The sequence below is a fragment of the Vombatus ursinus genome, unplaced genomic scaffold (assembly GCF_900497805.2).
Source record: "Vombatus ursinus unplaced genomic scaffold, bare-nosed wombat genome assembly UNPS02001419.1, whole genome shotgun sequence".
NCBI lineage: Eukaryota > Metazoa > Chordata > Mammalia > Diprotodontia > Vombatidae > Vombatus > Vombatus ursinus.
Genome location: NW_020941197.1, coordinates 30,101,737 through 30,118,490, shown reverse-complemented (window position 1 = coordinate 30,118,490; position 16,754 = coordinate 30,101,737). Strand labels below are relative to the sequence as shown.

The window sequence follows — 16,754 nt, the reverse complement described above, 5'->3', positions numbered from 1 at the left end:
ACTGATTCTTGATGTCTCATAGAGTCATTAGCATACACTTGCCCAATTCTGATTTTTAAGGAATTATTTTCTTCAGTTGGCTTTTGTACCTCCTTTTCCATTTGGCCAATTCTACGTTTTAAGGAATTGTTTTCTTCAGTGGATTTTTTTCCCATTTGGTCAACTGTATTTCTTAAGGAATTATTTTCTTTGATCAGTTTTTGTCTTTCCCCTTCCAAGCTGCTGACTCTCTACTTTCTCATTGAACAAAGATTTTAAAAGATAAAGGGAGGGGGAGGAACCAACCAATACATCTGCTCAATCTGAATGTATGCAATATTCCATACCCATAATCCTCACCTTCTTCAATGAAGAGAAGTCCATTTACATTTTCTCAGTTCTCTTAGGCCAAGCTTGGTTGTTATAATGCCAGAGCATTTAAATTAGCTTTTTTTCGCTTTCTATTTACATTATTGTAGTTATTGCATATATTGCTTTCCAGGTCTGACTTACTTCACTATGTATCAGTTCATTTAAGTTTTTCCATGTTTCAATGAATTCTTCATATTCATCTTTTCTTATAGGACAGTAATAATCCATTACATTTATGTGCTACAGTTTGTATAGTTATTTTCAAATGAATGACTACTTACTTTGTTCCCTGTTCTTTGCTACCTGCCTCTTCTTCCCCCAATAAAAAGGGCTATTATAAATATTTCGGTGTATAGGGGACTTTTCTTTCTTGAAGTGTATATATATATATATATATATATATATATACGTGTATATATATATATATGCTTATGTATATATATATATACACACACACACCAACATACACACACATATATGCACATATGCGCGTATATGTGTGTATATATGTGTGTATATATATATGTGTGTGTATATATATATATATATATATATATATATATACACAAATGTGTGCATGTAGAAAATAGCATGCCTAACAGTGGGGTCTCTGGGTATGGGGTATAAACATTTTGGTTACTCTTTTATTTAAAGTATAATTCCAAATTTCTTTAAGACTATTTGGACAATTCAGAATTCCACTAACAGTGTCCCTGTCTTTCCACAGGACCATCAACATTGACTATTTCCAGCTTCTGACATCTTTGCCAATTTGCTGGCCATAAAGTGAAATGTCAGTTGTTTTGATTTGAATCTCTTTTATTTTTAATGCTTTGGACCAATTTTTCATATGGTTGTTAATAGTTTGCAATTCCTTTGAGAATTGTTAATGTATTTTGACTAATTAACCATTGGGGAATAGCTCTTGGTCTTACATATTAGTATTAACTCCTTATATATCTTGGATAACAAATCTGTCTCAAAGATAATTGATGCAAAGATTTTTTTCCCCAACTGATGACTTTCGTTCCTGTCCTAGCAACATTGATTTTGTTTACTCAAATGCTTTTAAGTTCCTGAAAAATTCTTATGACTTACTCCAATAATCACATTTCCAAAAATCAACAGGCCTTGGAAGCAGCGCACAGAGGAGTCACCTTTGGCCATCCTTAGTATGTCTTACAAGCTGAAGACTCTGTTGAAGAAAATACAACTTATTATAGCAGGTAACAGATATAACTATGATTACTTTCAAAATTACAACATTCTCCCAGCACATATTATTTAATTGGCACAGTGGATTGATTACTGGATCCAGAGTTAGGAAGACTTGAATTCGAATTTGGCCTCAGACACTTATTAGCTATGTAACCCTGGGAAAGTCATTTAATCACTGTTGTCCTCAGTTTCTTCATTTGCAAAATTGGAGGAATAATAGCACTTACCTCCCAGGGTTGTTGTGAGAATAAAATGAGATTTTTGCAAAGTTCTTTATAAACCTTATAATACTATAAATTATTAATAAATTACATTAATATAGAATTAATATTTAATATGCTTATATATGTGTTTGAATTATGTGTATTATATTAATAATTAACTATCATAATTATTATGATGTATAAAGCCCTATAATTTGAGTTCTTGAAATCATTTGGCAAAAGCTGCCCTTGCACTGGATAAATTTAAATGCAGATAGTTTAAATTCAACTTAAATGCTCATTATAAAAGATAAATAAGATTCTGATCTGAGCATTTGTTTCAGAGCACAAGTAGCTATCTGATCCATATAGGGTAAATCCCCAGAATTTGAGGACAAGCTCAGAAAATGTCCCCCTTGAAATGGAGCTAATAATTAACATCAAATGGAGGGAACTGTACAAATGCAGCTGTAATTTATCCTGAGAGATTGTCTGTGAAAAGTTGTTGATGAGACAAAAGTTGCTCCCAAACTCCCATCAAGGAGATATCAATTTAAATGTTAATTACGATTATTAATCCTTTTTTTTCCTGGACTAGACCTGTGATTTTCATAGAAAGTAATGTGTGGAAAATCCCTTCACCAATGCAGATGGCAACTAATTTGTAATTTATATAATTTGAGTAAGGCCTGTGCCATTAAGAAGTTTAAATGATTTGCCCAGTGTCACACAGTTAGCCTGGGTCACTGTGGCAGGATTCACTCTAAGATCTCTTTCCCCCAACTATTAATAACTCACATTTACATTAAACGTTAAAGTTTTCAAAATGTTTTCCTTAGCACAGTCCTATAAGGTAGGTAGCACAAACACTATTATCCCCATTTTATTATTATTATTATTATATTATATATTATAATTATAATATTATACATATTATCCCCAAATAAGTAATACAAGATTCTGGAAGATTGCCCAGGGTCACATGGCTAGTGGGGGGGGGGACTAGGGTCCAAACCTGTATCTTTTGACTCCAAGACCAGTACTCTGTTGACTAGAGAATGCCTCTGTAGTTTATATAAAAACTGTAATCTTGAAAGTTGTAAGTTGTGAATAACAAATGAAAACGAAAGGGTGTGGCAGTCTCTTCAGACCACTTAAGAAAAAAGATTTTGGAAGAAGAACCTAACTTTATAAGAATTTATCACTATTTAAACAGTCTAGTCCAAGGGCTAGGGTACTCTGACCAATTCCATCACACCTAGCAGTCAGGCATATTCCTATGGTGGAGAGGGCAACATTAGGCTCCCAGGGCTGATGATACTATCAAAACATTCACATTATCCAACTCTGTCTGGTCTGATTCTTCTCACTAAGCAACTTGGCTAATATTGATTTAATTTGCTACTGGGAAGGGAATGTATGAACCAGCCAATATGAATATTCCAATTTATTTGGCATTTATGCTTCTTAGTATAAATTAATAAATTCGGACCCCAAGTCATGGGGCAGCTAGGTGGCTCAGTGGATAGAGTGCTGGACTTGGAGTTAGGGAGACCTGGTTTCAAATTCGGTCTCAGCTGTATGACTCTGGGCAAGTCACTTAACCCTGTTTGCCTCAGTTTCCTCATCTATAAAATGAGCTGGAGAAAAAAATGGCAAACCCCTCCAGTATCTTTGCCAAGAAAGTCCTAAACAGGATCATGAAGAGTTGGACATGAGTGAACAACTAACCCCAACTTATCAATTAATCTCAGGAGTTTGATGAACACGATTCAGTCCCCTATAACCTCTTTACCCTGTGAAGTGAAAATCAAATTCCTGAACTCATAGTTGAGTGGGAGAATATGGTGCCCGGGTGACCCCACTCCCATACAAACACTCCCATGAAGCCCAGTCTATGTAGTTAGGGTCTCTTTCTCTCTGTTCTGATCCTTCTGACTAAATTTCAAGAAGTACTGGTTCACCCTGCTAATCTATATCTTAAATCACAGATTAAGCAGCATTAACTTTCTCCAAAGTCTTGAATGTAAGCTAGCAAATGACATGTCTATAAAGGCAACACCAAAATAGTTTCACCCGAGTTCTTCCACTAGCAATGGGCTTAAATCTCTTCAGAGAGGGTAAAGATCTTTGGAACATTTCCAGGCCTGACAGAGGGGATTTCCAGAAGCTACTGTCCAATTTATGTTAAAATGTCCAGGGATATAATGCCCTTTTCATCCTTAGTCATTCTAAGATAACTTGATGGATTAGGGGTTCTTAGCCTGAGGTCCATGAACTTGGACATTTTATTAACTCTATTACAATGTAACAATCATTCAACTTTTATTAAGTGCCTACTATATGCCTGGCACTGTGCTAAATTCTGGGGATACAAAAAGAGGCAAAAGATAGTCTTTGACCTCAGGGAGCTTACAATATAATGGAGAAGACAACAGGCAAACAAATATATACAAAGTAAGCTATATACAGGATAAATAGGAAATAATTAACAGAGGGAAGTCACTAGAATTATGAGGGGTTAGGGAAGGCTTCCTATACAAAGTGGGATTTTAGTTGGGATTTAAAGGAAGCCAGGGGGGTCAGTCGTCAGAGCAGAGGAGGGAAAGTCTTCCAGGCATGGGGGGTAGCCAAAGAAAATGTCTAGAGATGGAGTGTCTTCTTCCTGGAATAGCCAGGAAGCCAATGTCACTGGATCAAAGAGAAGAGTATGTGTTGGGAAGTAAGGTGTAAGAAGACTGGAAAGGTAGGAGGGGATTAGGTTATGAAGGACTTTGACAAACAGAGCATTTTGTATTTGATCCTGCAGGCCACAGGAAGCAACTGGAGTTTATCAAGTAGGGAAGTGACATGATTGAGACTTTGCTCTAAGAAAATCGATTTAGTGGCTGAATGGAGGATGGATTGTAGTGGAGAGAGACTTGACTCAGTCAGATCCACCAGCAGACAATAGTGAGGTGATGAGGGCCTCACCAGGATGGGGGCAGTGTCAGCAGACAAAAGGGGATGTATTCAGGAGATGCTGTAAAGGGGAAATTGACAGGCCTTGGAAACAGCTTAGATATGGGGGTGAGAAATAGTGAGGAGTCCAGGATGAATACTAGGAGGATGGTGTTACCCTCCACAGCAATAGGAAAACAGGAGGAAGGGAGGGAAGTTTAGGGGAAAAGATAACGAGTTTCATTTTGGACATAATGAGTTTAAGGTGTCTACTGGACAACTAGTTCCAAATGTCTGAAGGCCTTTGGAGATGCAAGATTGAAGGTCAGCAGAAAGTTTGGGGCAGGATAGTTAGATTTGAGAATCATCAGCTTAGAGATGGTAATTAAATCTATGGGAGCTGATGATATCAACAAGGGAAATAGGATAGAGGGAGAAGAGAAGAGGGCCCAGGACAGATCCCTGAGGGACACCTACTGTTAAAGGGTATGATCTGGAAGAGGATCCAGCAAAGGAGACAGAGAAGGAGTAGTCAGATAAGTCAGATAAGGGCAAGAACCAGGGGAGAGAAATGTCCTAAAAACCTAGAGAAAAGAGAGTATTAAGATGGAGAGAATCATCCACTGCAAAGAGGTCAAGGAGAATGGGGATTGAGAAAAGACCATTATTGTATTTGACTTGATCCTTAAAATGATGCATAAGATTTTGATAGTGGAGATGGGACTGGGAAAGGCATTTCAGGTGAAAGGAATAATATAAACAGAGGCACAAAGATGGTAAAGCATAAGGCATGTTGAAAGTCGGGCCAATGCAGTGCAATGCCAAACTTGGAATGAGGCCAGACCTGGGTTCAAATTCTGCCCCTGGCATATTTGAGTTACATTACCAAGGGCAAGTCTGACCCTTAGTTACTCCCTTTAAAAATTGCAGATAATATCTGAAGTATTACCTTGAGCTATTGTGAGGATCAAATCAAACAATGTATACTGTTTGTCAAGTGCTTTGTTAAGCTTAAAGTGGAGTAAAAATGTCAGTTATAATTTAGGAAATAGTTCAATCCGGGTGAAATTGATGGTCCTGTAAGGGATTAATAGAAACCTGGCCCACTTGATTTTTCTTATGCTTTCCTTAAATTTCAGACTTCAGAATCATTGTTGCTATCTAGTCTAACAGCTTTCAAAACTCTCTGTGATAGTTTCCAGTCTTTAAATACCCCTAAGTGATTGCTAGGTGGTACAGTGGATAGAGTGCTTGGAGTCAGGAAGACTCATCTTCCTGAGTTCAAATCTGTCCTCAGACACTTACTAGTTGTGTGACCCTGACCAAGTCATTTAACCCTGTTTGCCTCAGTTTCCTCATCTATAAAATGAGCTGGAGAAGGAAATGGCAAAGCACTGTCAAAAAAAAACCCAAACAAAGTCAGGAAGAGTTGAACATGACTGAAGAACTACAACAAAATGATTGCTACTTTTATAAATTTTCTTTACATAGCAGTTTCTGGGTCTCTGTTAAATGGCTTTTTTTGTGTATTTTTGGCATGTACAGAAATATACTATTTCAGGGTACTAAAAGTACTAAATCTTTTTATTGACATCTATTATTTTTAAATCACCTTTATTTTCTAATTTATCCCTTTCTATTCTTCTTTCTAGAAAGCCATCTTTTGTAACAACGAATAAAAAAGGTTAAAAAAAGTTTAGGAAAATCAACCAATATATCAGCTGTTTGATAGGATATGCAACACTTCACATTCATAGTTCTTCATCTCTGCAAAGAAAGGAAGGGGATGCATTTGTTCAATCCTTAAGAGGTATTTTGTAATAACATTAATATTGTACCACTTTGCATTTAAAAGAACCCAGGAGCTGAAGGAGTTAATGCACCAACTACACAGGGAGTACCTGACTCATCTAGCAGGACCTGTCTTATTGTTAAGTTCATTATCAGCATCTACAAGACATTCTTCCTGACCAGGGGGATTACCATCTAATAGGGGGAGGGGTTACTATAGTGGACACTTAGGGAGTAAAGGTCATGGTTCACTTGGAGGGGACAAATGCATCATGATTTATTGAGTACTTCCCCTTAAGGTATCAAATTGTTGTCATGGGTAGATTAGGGCTTCAGAACACAGAGAAGGCATATCCTGATTTCTAAGAGTTTGCAACTGGAGTGGGACAAAACAACACCCAGTAGAAGGGTAAGTGGCAAAATAATAAGCAATAAAGGAAAAAAAATTGGGTGGATGGAGAAAAAAAGCTAAGGAGGGTAGAGGATATAGACGAGAGTCCCACAGGATGGGTGGCCACGAAATCTGTCCCACTGGAGGGCACATCTCCCTCGATGAGATCACAGATGCATGAGTCCTGGTGGCCAGGTCCTCTCTTTCTTTACTATGCATTACCCAATCCCATTTTGGTTCTTCTACCACTTAAAACTCCTGCTTTGATAACCACTCAGTGATTTAGAAACCACTTAATTCACTGCTTTCTTCTTCAACAAAACAAAGTATTAGTCTCAGTACCATAAGTTTAAAAGATTAATGAATTTTTAAAATTTAATAGACATCAGAAAAAGTAAAGATAGTTTCCTTGCATTCTTACTCTTTTGGGTAATAAGACTAGATATTGCACGTGTTTAGATAAAACTAGACTGAAGCATTTAATGAAAGCCAGGCGATACAAATAATTTTCTACTCTCTTCCTCTCCTTCTTATTTTCATAGCCTTGAAAAAAAGAAGGAGGAGGAGGAGGAGGAAGAAATGGAAGGGAAGGAGGAGAAGAAGAAGATTGATGATGATGATGATGATGATGATGATGATGATGATGATGATGGCGGCTAACATTTAAATAAACTTTAAAGTTTGCAGACTGCTTTACATTCATTATTTCATTTGAGCTTCAACACAACTCCATAAAATAGGTACTACAGGTACTGTTATTATTCCCATTATATAAATAGGAGAACTAAGACTCAGGTTAAGTGTCTATTAACTGTCACACAACTAGCAAATATCACAGGTAGGTTTATAGGACATAGACTTAGAGCTTGAAGGGACCATTTAATTCCACTCCTTCATTCCACAGATGAGGAACTGGTAAATGATTTGCATGTATGAAAAGCAGTAGCTAGGTGGTGAAGTGAATAGAGCATGGGCCCTGGAGTCAGGAGGACCTGAGTCCAAATCTGATCTCAGACACTAGTTGTGTGACCTTGGGAAAGTCACTTAACTGAACACTTGCCTAGGTGTGGGGGTGGGGAAGGAAAAGCAGTTCTTGATCCCAGGCTTTAGATCCAGATCATCCTGATTTCCAGCTAAGTGTTTCATCCACTCTACCAAATTCCTTCTAGTGATAATTAAGAGAAGTCCTATAGAATAGTGGAGACAGTGTTGACCTTGGAAACAGGAAAACTAGGGCTCAAGGGAGTCCTTCCTCAGACACATACTGCCAGTGTCACCTTGAATAAATAATTTAATCTCTTAGTGCTTCAGGCTACTCTCTAAGACTCTGAATTGCAGGGGAGAGGCCCATCTGCAGTAGGGAAGGGAGTTTCCTCACCTGGGATTCCCTACACCAATGAAACAACAGGTCTGTTCCTTCCTCTTCCCACCTCCAATGATAATTGGTAACATTTTAAAAGGCTTATGATAGTAAATCTTTCACAGCTCCTTCATGGGATTTTGACTAGAATCTAGATTTGGTTGGTTTTCAGGGGACTAAAATGCATCCCCTAAATAGCTGCATATTCAAATAGGGTCTCTGGACCCAGGAACAATACAGAGAGGTGCTTGTAGGCAGTCCAGGCATGAGAAATGTCACAGCTGCTTTACACAGGCCCTCCTTAACCATGGGGCTGTAAAAACAGTCTTGTGCCCTTAGACTACTGGCACAGGACTGAGCATCTCTGACTTGTGTCTTGTGACGTCCCAGTTAATTTGGAGGTTGAGGGAATGTGAGATGGAGAAGAGATCCTCAGTTATGATTTCCCTAGATTTCTGATCCCATCTCTAAGGAAGATGGGAAAAGCAAAACAAAACAAAACAAAAAAAACAGAACAACCTTCCCTACACATAGCTCCAGTAGAGCGACGGGTGTGGCCAGAGGCAGGTACAAAGCAGCACTGCTTTATGGGAGGACCCGCTCAGTAACATTCCAGCAACATTCCTAAAAACTTACTGTCCTGCATTTCAGTGCCAGCAGAGTTCACTCCTGCACACCTTTCAAATCTTCACTTCCAGTTTATAAGTAGTGTTGGGAACTACATCCCTTTGGTCCAGGGAATGCTTATTCTTTTAAGGAGTAAGAAGCGAAAGAACCACCATTGTCTTATCCCTGCCTCCTGCAGGTATTAGCTTGGGAACTGCATCCTGAGGCAACCCTTTTCTTGTGAGACACTCCAAAGAACTAAGAGCTCTTTAAATGCCTTGAGGAAATGAGCCCAGCTAGAGGATCTCAGCACTACTATATCTTGTATTAACTTACTTATGTGCATCTTTTTTCTCTCCTAGTAAATGAGGGTAGAAAGGTCTGGACTGGTGCCTAACACACTGCCTTGCATATAGCTGGTGTTTAACAAATGCTTGATAGACTGAAAAGGGGACAACATTATTTAAATGAAGTGCACATCTAGGTCTTTCCTGGAAAAGACCAAAGTGTTTTTTGTAGCATGAGGTCGTCAGTAATAAAGATTAAAAAATGGCAAAGGTATACATTTCTAGAGTTAATCAATCAATGAGAGACAATGTGACATAGTGGATAGAGAGCTGTCCTTGGAGTCAGAAAGATGTGGCTGGAGTCTTGCCTGGGTGACACTTGACTTTTCTGTGCCTCACAGAACTTTCCAGTATCGTAAGTTGTAGAGAAGCTGCTGATCTTCATTGGTTAAGAAAGTTCCTTAGCAGGAACTCCTGGGAGTTCCCTAACCACTGAAATCATAGGTCAGGGAAAAATAATGTCAATTAACTAGATGTAAATCCCTGAGCCCAGATGTCATCAACCCAAGGAGTCTGAAGAAATTCAGTCTAATTGGTAACTGACCACAACACATAATAAACGGCTAACTGATATGACTGTTCATAAGAAGGAGACAAGAGTAGACAGCCTGTTCAAGATTACAAAGTTTCACTTTGATACCAGGCAAATCCTTGGGGACCACTAAGTGGCACAGTGGATAGAGCACTGGACCTGGAGTCAGGAACACCTGAATTCATCTGGCCTCAGACACCTATTAGCTGTGTGACCCTGGGCAAGTCATTTAACTCTGTCTCAGTGTTCTCATCTGTAAAATGAACTGGAGAAGGAAATGGCAAACCACTGCCAAGAAAACCCCAAACAGGGTCATGAAGAGTTGGACATGACTGAAAAACAGCTGAACAACAAACCCCAAGCGGCTAGGGTAGGGTATGAAGGTAGGGAAAAGCATGGGGGGTTGAGGTACCCAACATAAAGGTATCTTGTTCCATGGAGTTGAAAAAAAATCAGGCAGAGCAGCAAATGTAGAGTGGAGTGAGCCTAAAAGTTCAGTTTCAGCCCTCAATAAAGGAAGGCACTGGGAGGAGTTTGGTATCATCCTCCAACCCTCCAATCAGAGGGGAAAGGAGGCTGGGGGAGGTGGTATCAGGTAAGACTTGAGTTAGCAGCATGGAGATGAGATTAGAGGTGGTTATTTTATTTTATTGATCACAAAAGGGACATCTCCTGACTAAGAGTTCAGCCTTTTGACTCTCCCATTAACAAACATCTTTGGTGTGGCCATAGTCCCCAGGGCCTGATCAGGAGTTCCCAGTGTCATCCCAGCAAAGCTCATGTCCCTTAGCAAGAAGCCAGAGAGTATGTCCAGCTCCCTGGGAGGTGTTCTAGTCTAGAAAATAAGGAGTTCCCCTGATCACTCCTGTTACAACTAAAAGAAATGAACTCCCAAACTCTTGACAAGTGGCGCTACCCCTTCTCTTTGAAGTTTAACCTTAGGGAGGATTCTTATCCCCTTTACCTGCAGAATGCTTTATTTACCCAGCCCACTGATACTGAAACTACCAAAAGAATCAATTTCTTTGCCACTTGCTTCTATTAAAATGCAAATGTCCCCAGGAGAAGGTAACCTTATCAGTCCTTTTTTTTTTTAACCTCATTGTGAATGAATTTTATTAGAAGGATTCAAATTTTATCCGATACTTACTGTGATTTACTGGAGGTCCGGGCACCTTCTAGGCTCCAATTTCCTAGCCTGTTTAAAAAAAAAATAGCGGGGGGGAATGGGAGAAATAGGCTTGCTACTGGAAGTGGATAAGGTGATAATAACCAATGACAGGGACTCAGTCAGTCAGTCAATAAATGTTTGTTAAATGCTTGCTATGTGCCAGGTACTGTGCTAAGTTCTGGGGACACAAAAAGAGGCAAAAGACCTCTTTTTTTGCCCTCAAGAGGCTCACAACTGAATGGAGGAGACAGCAAGCAAACAAATATGTACAAGTAAGCTATATACAGGATAATCAGAAATAATTGAGAGGGAAGGAACTTGAATTAAGAGGGATTGGGAAAGGCTTCCTGTAAAAGATAAGATTTTAGCTGGGACTTAAAGGAATCCAGGGAGAAGGCAATGATGCCCAAATTTTAATTTGCTTCTTGTTTTTTCTGCTAAGGAAAGTAACCTTTGGACCAGAACCAGAAAGAACAAAACAAAAATGACTAATTGAGATTACTGCCCAAGATAAGTAAGGCAATAGTGAGAGAAATCCAGGCTGCCCTTGATGGGTTCAAATCATCCTGCCAAATCAATCACATCTTGCCTGCTAAAAGACTTGGCAGACGTGATTGCTGAGACATTGTCAACAATGACAATGACCTTTGAAAGATGATGGAAGCGAGGCATGGTGCTGGGCACACTTATAATTCCTGCTATCTGGAAGGCTGAGACTAGTGAGGTGCTTGCTTGAACTTGGGAGTTCTAAGCTGCAGCAGGGATAAAGCAAATAGGGTCTTTACACTAAATCCAGCCATAATACAATGAACCCCTGGGAACAGAGGGCCACCAGGTTTCCTAGTGGGGCAGGCAGGTTGGAAGTAGGGCTTGTCAAAGCTTCCATGCCAATTAATAATGAGATCAGGCCTGTAAATGCCCACTTCATTTCCAGCACAGGAGAGATAGGGAGACTCAGTCTTGAAAAAAAGGAAATGAGAGAGAGAGAGGGAGACAGAGAGGAAGGAAAATAAAGAGAAAGAAAAAGGTAATAGGAATCTGGAAAGATACTGAATGATTGGAAAAGAGCACATGTCCTGATTTTTAGAAAAGAGAAGAAAATGGAACCAGCAAACTATAGGCCAGTGAGTTTGACTTGTATTATTAGAGACAAAACATTTAAAAGAGGAAATGTGACTACAGAGGCTATGGCTTCATTGGGAACGGGTTGTGCCAGGCTATTTCATTTTTTGACAGGGTTACTAGATCAAAAAAATGTGGTCGATACGGTTCACCTAATTTTTTTTTCATTAAAAATATTTACTGAGCATCTACTATGTGCAATGCTATATATTACTTAGAACAGGAGAATATTGGACATGGAGAGAATGTAAAGCATATTTCTTCTACAGCATACTGACAAATGCTTACCTAGATTTTAGCAAAGCATTGGGCAAGATAGCAAAATGTGGACTAAATGATAGTGTCATCAGTTGATTTCAGAATTGGTTGAATGGCCAGATTCAAAATATAGTCAGTCATTAATGGTTCCACATCAAGTTAGAAAGTGGTCTCCAGTGGAGAATGCAGGGATTTGTGTTTAGCTCTGTGCTATTTAACATTTCTTTCAATGAATTGGATAAAAGCATAGATGGCATGGTTATCAAATTTGCAGATAACCCAAAGATGGCTGACACCCTGGCTGACAGTATGGATTCAAAAAGATATGGAAAGGCTAGTAACATTGTACTGAACCTAGTAAAATGAAATTGGATATGAAGAATACAGAGAAGTATGGGAAGGCATATGAACTGATCCAAAGCAGGAATAAACAGAGTAAGGGGAGTAATACAATGACCACAATAATGTAAATGGAAACACCAGCTATAACAACAAGGATGAAATTATAATGCCCATGTCTGGCCCCTCAAAAAGAGAGACGTATCTTCCTTCCTTTTTTACTGAGGGGGGCGACTATTGGTGTGGAACACTGCATACACTGTTACTTTGTTGATATGTTGGCTAATTTTGCTGAACTACTCTTTTCTCTGTTTTAATTCTGTATTACAAAGGATGACTTTGGGGAGAGGAGAGATCTATTTGGAAACAAAGCAGATATCAAAACACAATAAATACAAATTGGCCAGTTCTTTCACAGTGGTTATTAGTTTATTTCAGAATAACATTATGAATCAGGCAGAAATAACCTGATAAACCTATAACTTAATTCAACTTATAAAAGAGGTGGAAAGGAAGAAAAACTGTGGAACAAGGTCATAAAAAGTTGACAAGTGATTGTGAAATGGGACAGCAAGCTCTCAAGCCAAAACCAATTTCTTCTGGGAAAATGTCCTGAATTTCTAGAGAGTAGCTCACTTCAGAACAGATTTTGCAGAGTACACGGATAGTTCTGGCCTGGGAATTCTCTTTTCCATCCCTTTGAAACATTTTTCCTCCCAGTCTGGTATCATTACAATTTGCCCAACCTGGTCAATGCACAAGAAATTCATTCTTAAATCTTCAATCCACAATGAGTACTCCAAGTTTTATTTCTCAACCTTTTCTATTCTTGTGTTCAGTCTATGTCTTAAAAACTTATCCAAGTCCAAGGTGTTGACTTTTCTGGGTGTACTGAATGAATCTAAAAAGAATCACTCATTAAACAACCTAATTGTGGGAGTAGAAGAAATATGTGAGACTCGCCCACCTAGCATGAGATCATTTTTCTGGTTCATTACTCTTTTTTCTCACCTAGTTCTGTTGTGCCAGAGAACATATAAACCACACCTTAAGTTTCTAGTTCAGGTTAGAGGCAAACCCAAAATGAAAAGGGTGGGAAAGAAAGAATCATTTATAATATGTTATTCTTCCCCTTCCAGGCTTGATACTCAGAAGAGAAATAGTGATGTTTAGATGTTTGTATAGCTCTGAGGTGTAAACTCTAAACCAAGGTGTGTCTTAGAATTCACCCATTCACTCATTTGAGTTGTTATTCTTCCAAGCAATGGGGTTAGATCCTCAGATCCAAGTGAGATACCTTGGAACAGGAATCCTCTAAGAGGGTGGGACAGTAGTTTGGTTACAGAGCACCATTAGGATCATTGCTAGCCTACCTGGCATTAATAATAATAATAACTAGTATTTATATAGTGCCTACTATGTGCCAGGTACTGTGCTAGTATCCCTGCTCTATATTTATTTCATGATGAGGAACAGTATTGGTGGGGTTGATAGGGATTCCATAGATAGCTTTGAACTAGGTGAGGTTCTAGAGCTCTTAGAATTATATTAGGGTTGGTTCAGTCCATATACTCTCAAAAAGTGGGCATTTACCAAGGGGACTTACAAATGGAAGCTGGGTGAGCAGAATAGAAAGCTGATCTTTTAAAAAAATAAACTGCCTCTACAGTCTATTTCAATTCCAAAACTGTTTAATTCTAAGGAGTCTACCTATGTAAATTAGGACAAAATAATTTGTTGGCTGGGAATTTTTATTTGTATTTATTTACAAATCTATTCTTAGCAGTCAGCAACATAAATATCTGAAAATTCATCTATTTATATCCATAAAGTTTCATTCAACAAATATTCTTTCATATGAATTGAATATCATATTTCATGATCTACGATGTATCTGAATATCTGTACCCCTTGGCAGTTCAAGACAAAAACCACTTTTCATTTTAAAGAAGGTAATTAAGGATTATCAGAAAGAGAGAGACTTAAAAAAACTTTTTTTGTCATCCTAAAGACACTGAAAATATTCGTGGATTCTATTAGGGATCATGGAAAATCAACTAATTGGTAAAGAGTGAAAGTAAGTTTTGTAAGAAAAAAAAAGTCACATACCCAGTTGATAAATCTGATTTGCTCACCTGCACTATTTTACAGAGAGTATATTTAAGACAAATTATTTATTTCATTTTGTAAAATGAAAATTCCTTTTTGCATAAATGCAAAAATGGGGTCAAGGTAAAACTGAGGCCCATGTTTCATTTAAGCAAATCTTTGAACCCACTCAGCAGGGCACTAAGATATCAGAATTTCTCTTGAAACAGTGGGACCCTGAAATCAAGAGAGTTGAATAATAGCCCTGGAGGAAGACAGCTACTTTCGCATGTACCACAGTGATGACGGTGATTTTAAAAATAAACATCTTTTAAAAAGCAAATATTCAGTTCAGGCTAACAGGAGACAAGTCTGTCCTTAATCACACAGAATAATACCCTTATAAATCCTTTAATCCATTAATTTAGCACCACCGAGAAACTGTTCATGCAAGAAGAATCCTCTCTCCTTCTAGCTTTTTCATTGGAAAATAATCATTTCATAATGAATTTAGCCTTCTACTCACCAAGAATGCCTCCTGTCCTTTTCCTGTTCCCCTATGAGCTTGTTCACCTGTGGGGTTTATCTAGCCTGTAGCGATTCTTTAAAGTCCTGAGGCACAGAGGAATAGTGTATTGTGATTGGTAGGCTGCCTTTCACAGGGGCTGAACATGTGCCTGCCTGAACTTGTTTCAAATGAGGATGAAAGCAAAAGAAAACTTTTAGCCAATAAATTTTTGACTGCAATGGAATGCTGTTATTCTGACAGTCCCAAGTGCTTCCACATTGACCCATTTCTCCTATCCTTCCTCTGGACTGCTCCCACTTTTCGAAACAAGTTTGCTTAAGTACAATCATGGTTATTCCGCCTTTTTTCTATTCCTACAGCAGTTTTAGAAGGAACTCCCAGTAAGGAAATTCTCTACACTGATGCTGGTCAGCAATTGTTCTGCCATCTACAATCTTTTTTAAGAGTTACTTAAGAGGTTAAATGATTTGTCCAAGGTCACAGAGCAAGTAGGTGCCAGGAGCAGGAGTTCCATCTAATCTTTCCGACTCTGCAGGAAGGTCTGTGGCTACTGCCAAACTGTTCCTATGTATTTATCAGATTCTGATTTTATTTCTATCACATCTCCAGCACTTGTTCTCTCTCTACTCACACAGTCACCACTTTAGTTTGGACCCTTGTGATCTCTTGCCTAGATTATCATAACAGCTCACTAATTGATTTTCCTTAGTCGAGTATATTGTCCACATGAAGTGAAAGTGATTCTCCTTAAGCACAAATCTTACCATTTATTTCACGTTGACTCAAGAAATTCCAGTAACTCCCGTTATCTCTAAGACAAAATACAGACTTCCCTGTTTACCTTTTAAAGCGCTTCACAACCTGGCCCCAGCCAATCTCTTTGACTTCCTTATACATTATTCCCTTTCTCATACTCTAAGATCAAGCCAAAGTGGTTTACTCTCTGTTCCACTCACAGAGGTGTGTGTGCTGATAAATGTTTAACAACGGGCTCTCAGAAGAAAAAATGTTTGGTGACACACTTTTAAGTTTAATTTATGCTATTAACATTTTTTTCTCCATCACTTTCCCAAGTCTAGACCAGAAGTGTCAAATTCACAGCCAGTTGTGATCTGCAAAACTCCCCAATCCAAACCAGATTAAAATGTTATTGGGAAATGTTTAATAAAATAAATAAAAATACAACACAACATAGATAATGTTAATTTGTGGTTTTTCAAGCCAATTTTTGTAGGCAGGGATCCATTTCTATTTGAGTTTGATACCACTCATCTAGATAATCAACAAAATCTGATTTCTATCATTTACTGATTTCTAAAGCATACATGAAAGTTGGCACATTCCTGGCTCCATTTCTGTTCCTTTCCTCTGGTTGTCTCCCATGCCTCGAATATACTTGGTCCTCACCCACACCTCATGTAATCCTTCTATTCCTTCAAAGCACAGCTCAAGCACTTCCTTGTAGATGAAGGCTTTCCTGCAGGTGCTTGCCACCCTTAGCTTTAGCT

General features: G+C 38.5%; 1 protein-coding gene across 2 annotated transcripts in view; it reads right to left on the bottom strand.

Moving 5' to 3' along the window:
- Positions 1-15,326, bottom strand: part of UPK1B (uroplakin 1B) — a 41,596-nt gene extending 26,270 nt beyond the window's left edge. The window contains exons 1-3 of one of the 2 annotated variants that reach the window (XM_027867872.1): positions 15,244-15,303; positions 10,890-10,937; positions 1,450-1,546 (exon numbers count right to left, since the gene is read on the bottom strand). In XM_027867872.1, coding sequence (XP_027723673.1) covers positions 1,450-1,518 — 69 coding nt within the window. In that variant the 5' untranslated portion in view covers positions 1,519-1,546; positions 10,890-10,937; positions 15,244-15,303. Of the gene's footprint in view, positions 1-1,449; positions 1,547-10,889; positions 10,938-15,243 lie in introns of both variants that reach the window. The other variant, XM_027867863.1, reaches the window with a different exon arrangement.
- Between the last annotated feature and the right edge of the window lie 1,428 nt (positions 15,327-16,754).